This window comes from Hylobates moloch, unplaced genomic scaffold, assembly GCF_009828535.3.
Source record: "Hylobates moloch isolate HMO894 unplaced genomic scaffold, HMol_V3 SCAFFOLD_12, whole genome shotgun sequence".
NCBI lineage: Eukaryota > Metazoa > Chordata > Mammalia > Primates > Hylobatidae > Hylobates > Hylobates moloch.
This window is the reverse complement of record NW_026652287.1, coordinates 22,664,701-22,670,700: the sequence shown is the minus strand read 5'-3', so window position 1 is coordinate 22,670,700 and position 6,000 is coordinate 22,664,701. Positions and strand designations below refer to the sequence as shown.

General features: G+C 41.1%; 1 protein-coding gene across 2 annotated transcripts in view; it reads left to right on the top strand.

Moving 5' to 3' along the window:
- ATP2A2 (ATPase sarcoplasmic/endoplasmic reticulum Ca2+ transporting 2) overlaps window positions 1-6,000 on the top strand; it is a 72,045-nt gene that overhangs the window by 42,932 nt on the left and 23,113 nt on the right. For both annotated transcript variants that reach the window (XR_004250691.2, XM_032168712.2), the window contains exons 6-8: window positions 733-813; window positions 4,121-4,206; window positions 5,316-5,780. Coding sequence is in view for 1 of the 2 variants with exons in the window: in XM_032168712.2 (XP_032024603.1) it covers window positions 733-813; window positions 4,121-4,206; window positions 5,316-5,780 (632 nt within the window). In the remaining variant the exon portion in view is untranslated. The remainder of the gene's footprint in view (window positions 1-732; window positions 814-4,120; window positions 4,207-5,315; window positions 5,781-6,000) is intronic.

The following is a 6,000-nucleotide window of genomic DNA, read 5'->3' as shown; positions in this document are numbered from 1 at the left end:
ACTACCAAGATGGTAAAGCGTTTGAAACAAATGCTAAGACTAACTTGGAAATAAACATTTTATTTTATTTTACTTTTTGAGATGGAGACTAGCTTTGTTGCCCAGGTGGTGTGCACCTGTAGTCCTTCTGCTTGGGAAGCTGGTGGGAGGTCAAGGGTGCAGTGAGCTGTGATTGCCCCACTGATCTCTACATCCTGGGTGACAGAGCAAGACCCTGTCTCAAAAAAAAAAAAGTGGTGTTACTGTGTAGTTTTATTTTGCATTTGCCATGTGTTTCGTTAATTGAATATCTTTTTAAAGGGGGCCATTTGCTTCCTGTTCACAAGTTAGCCTTTTTGATGGAATGAATTATGGCATATACAACTTTATTCTCTTTGCTGTGCCTTGTATATATGTAGTAAGCCTTTTACTTATTGCTAACTAGAAAAGTATTCTTTAAAGTGAAAGCTTGAAGGCCTGTCTGAAGATACAGAGCAAAACTTCTTAGAATAATGTAGTTAGGTTTCCTTAAGCCTCATTCTCTTCCTTCCTAAATCAAATCTTGAATCCATCTAAAGTTTTTTATGACCCCAAGATAGGTTGATCACTTTGCTTGCTTTAACAGAATTTTATGTATTGGTGTTATGCAGATCATTTATTTTCTTTAAAAATTGATTTGAAGACAAATTCATCTTTAGATAGCATAGTTGTAAAAGTTGCTCATTTCAGCTGCCTTTTTTTTCTCCTAATTAGTTGGTGACAAAGTTCCTGCTGATATAAGGTTAACTTCCATCAAATCTACCACGCTAAGAGTTGACCAGTCAATTCTCACAGGTAAATATGATATATTAGGTCACTGAATTTCTGAAGACCTTCTCATATCCCATGCCAATAGAGTTGGCTCTTGCCTCACTGTCCCTTTATGGTATCCCATCTTAATCCTAAGATACTTATTTCTTAGTGCTTCAGTCTCACTCCATTGCCCAGGCTTGAGTGCAGTGGCGTGATTGCGGCTCACTGCAACCTCTGCCTCTCAGGTTCAGGCAGTTCTCCTGTCTCAGCCTCCTGAGTAGCTGGGACTGCAGGCTCCTGCCACCATGCCCAGCTAATTTTTGTATTTTTATTAGAGACGGGGTTTCACCTTGTTGGTCAGGCTGGTCTTAAACTCCTGACCTCAGGTGATCCACCTGCCTCGGCCTCCCAAAGTGCTGGGATTATAGGCGTGAACCACTGCACCTGGCTGCTGATATGGTTTTAAAGGCATGATTTAAAAACAAAACAAAATGACTGGGCACGGTGGCTCACGCTTGTAATTCCAGCACTTTGGGATGCTGAGGCGGACAGATGGCTTGAGCCCAGGAGTTAAAGACTGGCCTGGGCAACATTGCAAAACCCCGTATCTACAAAAAATACAAAAATTAACCAGGCCTGTAATCCCAGCTACTCAGGAGGCTGGGTGAAAAGATCACTTGTGCCCAGGTCAAGGCTACAGTGAGCCATGCTTGTGCCTCTGCACTCCAGCCTGGGGGACAGAGCAAGACTCTGTCTCCAAAAAAAAAAAAAAAAATAGTTGTAATTTGTTCATTACCATAGGTAGTAATCTTAAGGTTGAATTGTTGTCTGTTTTGTGGAAAGCAAATTACTTATTCGATGTCCTTTTTCCAGGCAAGAAAAATAGACTCCAGTGCTGTAATTTTTTTCATTGGAGGAGTGCTAATGTTGCATCAATCTTTACAATATCCAAATACATGATTAACAAAAGTTAGCCCCCGTAAGAGATGAAAATTGTACTACCTGGAATTTGCACAATTGTTTGAAACATTTTCCCGTTTTTGTGTGATAAAAGCACAATCTAGGGTGGAGGGTTCATACTAACTGGAAGTAAGTTTGTCAGAAGAATTAACTTTAAATACAATGCTAACTTGGATTAAAATAGTGAGTAAATATAAAGTCTAAAGGCTCTCAAGATTTATCTGATTATCAATTTTGAAAAGCAACTAATGTCATGGAGACAGTGATGTGAATAACCTGGGCTCTATTTTTTTTGGTATTGTTTCTTTATAAATAGCTTACTTATTAAAACTCTCATTAGCAACAACAAGCTGGAGGCCAATTAAGCCGTAAAATGTTGGGGAAATGGTTGGATTATTTGTGTGAAATTCTCATAATGTGCCCTAAAGACATAGTTGCCATTTAAAAACTTTTTTTTTTTTTTTTTTGAGGCGGAGTCTCGCTCTGTTGCCCAGGCTGTAGTGTAGTGCCACAATCTCAGCTCACTGCAACTTCTGCCTCCTGGATTCAAGCTATTCTCCTGCCTTAGCCACCTGAGTGTCTGGGATTATAGGCGTGCGCCACCATGCCCAGCTTATTTTTTTAGTAGAGATGGGGTTTCACTGTGTTGGTCAGTCTGGTCTCGAACTCCTGATCTCATGATCCGCCTGCCTTGGCCTCCCAAAGTGCTGGGATTACAGGCATTTAAAAACTTTTTAGGCTGGTCACGGTGGCTCATGCCTGTGATTTCAGGACTTTGGGAGGCTGAGGCAGTAGGAACACTTGTGGCCAAGAGTTTGAGAGAGCAATTATAGTCTCTATAATGAAAAACTTTTTTTTCTTTTTAAAGACAGTTGCACTCTGTCGCCCAGTGGCACGATCTCAGCTCAGTGCAACCTCTGCTTGCGGGGTTCAAGTAATTCTCATGCCTCAGCCTCCCTAGTAGCTGGAATTACAGGCACACACCACCACACCTGGCTAATTGTATTTTTAGTAGAGATAGGGTTTTGCCATGTTGGCGAGGCTGGTCTTGACCTCCTGACCTGAAGTGATTGCCCGCCTTAACCCCCCAAAGTGCTGGGATTACAGACATAAGTCGCCACACCCAGCCTATAATAAAAAACTTTAAAAATTAAAAAAAAATTTAAACTTCATAGAGGTTCTCAAATATTATCTTTCTTTCATTAAGAAATCATAATGTAGTTTTTGGCTAACTTGTGGAACCAATTTTTTTGGTCAAATATTGAGAGTGAAGTTTGCTGCCTGTAACTTTAACATTTAGAGACATATTTTACTCAGATTGACCCTAATTATATATCTATGACATGATTTTTAAATTGAAATCAGCTAGGCACGGTGGCTTAGGCCTGTAATCCCAGCACTTTGGGTGCCCGAGGTGGGTGGATCACCTGAGGTCAGGAGTTTGAGACCAGCCTCGGCCAACATAGCAAAACCCGTCTCTACTAAAAATACAAAAATTAGCTGGGCATGGTGGCACACGCCAGTAATCCCAGCTACTCGGGAGGCTGAAGCTGGAGAATTGCCTGGGAGGCAGAGGTTTCAGTAAGCCGAGATTGTGCCACTGGATTCCAGCCTGGGCAACAAAGCAAGACTCTGTCTCAAAAAAAAAAAAATGGTAGTTCTTTATTTACCATGCGATCTTTCCAGTACACTTGATAATTGCTACTTCAGAGTATAGCCAGATGTGGCCCACACCTGTAATTCCAGCACTTTGGGGAGGCCAAGATGAGCAAATTGTTGGAGTCCACGAGTTGGAGACCACCCTGGGCAACATGGTAAAACGTCATCTCTACAAAAAAATACCAAAAAAATTAACCCGGCGTGGTATTGGGTGCCTGTAATCCCAGCTATTCAGGAAGCCAAGTTGGGAAGATTGCTTGAGCCTGGGAAGTTGAGGCTGTAGTGAGTTGTGATCGTGCCATGTCACCAGCCCGGGTGATAGAGCAAGACCTCTGTCTCGAAAAAAAAAAAGTATCAGTATATATGTTAAAGTATTTATTAAAGTGTACAACAAATATATGTAAATAATACAGTATCAGTATAAAATGATTACTGAAAAATAAATTAATTTGAATAGTTACTCCAGAAAATAATCAATAGGGATTCTGCTTGAAAATTCACTTTTTTATTTTGGAATTGTGTTGATTTTTATCCTGACACCCTTTGTTCTGGTATTAATTTCCATTACTAAATTTTCCCAGCTTACCTCCTTTGAGTGAATTGGGCCTTTTGCCCCTTTTCTCACACTGACAGTATCCCAAGAGTGGTAATGGGTGGGCATGAATGAGAGGTTCTAGGTTCTTGGTGTGGGTCGCAGAGATCTGTTTTTTCTGTCTCACAACCCGCTTAGGTGAATCTGTCTCTGTCATCAAGCACACTGATCCCGTCCCTGACCCACGAGCTGTCAACCAAGATAAAAAGAACATGCTGTTTTCTGTAAGTACTTTATGAAATGTGTTTTTATTTACAGACATTTCCAAAGCCTAATCAAATGTTATGTTTTTCACTGCCAACCATCACTGGCTATCATTCTAAAGGATAATCACACTTTTCATGGTCAGTCTTAGCTGTCAGAATATGGCAGTAACATAACGTGTGACTGAGGTCTTTTAATTGGCGAGTTTTGGGGGACCAAAAAAAAAATGACCAGCTCATACATCTTCAAACTCTTATCTGCAAACATAGTTGAAAAGTAGATTTGTTTGGAAAAGCCTTAGCCAATAAAGGGTATTTTCAAAATGATGTAGATGACAGCTGCTATTTGTATGTGGTTCACAATAAAAAGGTGTGTGTTTAGAGAGAGGGAGAAAGCATACATGGCAAACCATTAATAATGGTGAGTCTAGGTGCAAAGTATATGAATGTTCATTTTACTCTTTCACTTTTTCTGTTGATGGGAAAAATTTTTTGAATAGTGAGGAAATGCATGGATTTTTGGTTTGGAATCTGTAATGATTTTAAGTTGGGGACATTTGTGGGTTTGTATGAGAGCCTGACTACTACCCGTAGTAAGTAAATAGAGGTACCCTGAAAATAGTGAAGCCATGTCCTTCTCTTATAACACTAGGAATTAAAGTGGCATGGGAGAGACTGCTCACACTTGATTTCTTTGGTTTTTGGACCCTGTCACATGAGTAGCGGTTCTCAAGGTAGCCCATGGGGCTAGTTGCCGTTCCTATTACAGTGAGAAAAGTAGGGGCCTTGACTTGTTGGAGCCAGAAGTGGAGAATGCTTAGAGTTGAACTATACGAGTTTGAAAAATTGGGAACACAGAGGGGTTAAGAGCACTGCTTGAAGATGGTCTGCAAGCCAGGCTCAAATAGAAATCTAGGTGGGTCAGTACAGAGCTAGCTGCCTGGCATAAGTAAGTACCACATGGAGCACTGCTTGTTGTCACAGTTGTATGGCTGGTTGCTTGAACAGTAGCCAATGGAAGACCTAGTAGAATGTGTTGAGAATCTGGGTGCCCTAGTCAAAATCCAGCATTGGTATTTAAGTTGGGATGTGGTATTCATCTTGTGACCAGTTCTCTACTTCTGTCCTAGGGTACAAACATTGCTGCTGGGAAAGCTATGGGAGTGGTGGTAGCAACTGGAGTTAACACTGAAATTGGCAAGATCCGGGATGAAATGGTGGCAACAGAACAGGAGAGAACACCCCTTCAGCAAAAACTAGATGAATTTGGGGAACAGCTTTCCAAAGTCATCTCCCTTATTTGCATTGCAGTCTGGATCATAAATATTGGGCACTTCAATGACCCGGTTCATGGAGGGTCCTGGATCAGAGGTGCTATTTACTACTTTAAAATTGCAGTGGCCCTGGCTGTAGCAGCCATTCCTGAAGGTCTGCCTGCAGTCATTACCACCTGCCTGGCTCTTGGAACTCGCAGAATGGCAAAGAAAAATGCCATTGTTCGAAGCCTCCCGTCTGTGGAAACGCTTGGTTGTACTTCTGTTATCTGCTCGGACAAGACTGGTACACTTACAACAAACCAGATGTCAGTCTGCAGGGTAAGAGGAGTAATTTAGAATACTCCCTGTCGTGGTTCTTTGTTCATCCTACCAATATGCCTTCATGCCATCAAAACTTTTGATTTGTAATTTCATACCTTTCTGTGGGCTGTGTGTATAGCCTGAGCTTAATTTCTAATATTTGAGAGGATCTAATCATTTAATTCCTAAAACTTTCACAAAATACAGGATGTCTGCATGGCTGTATACTTGTATTAGA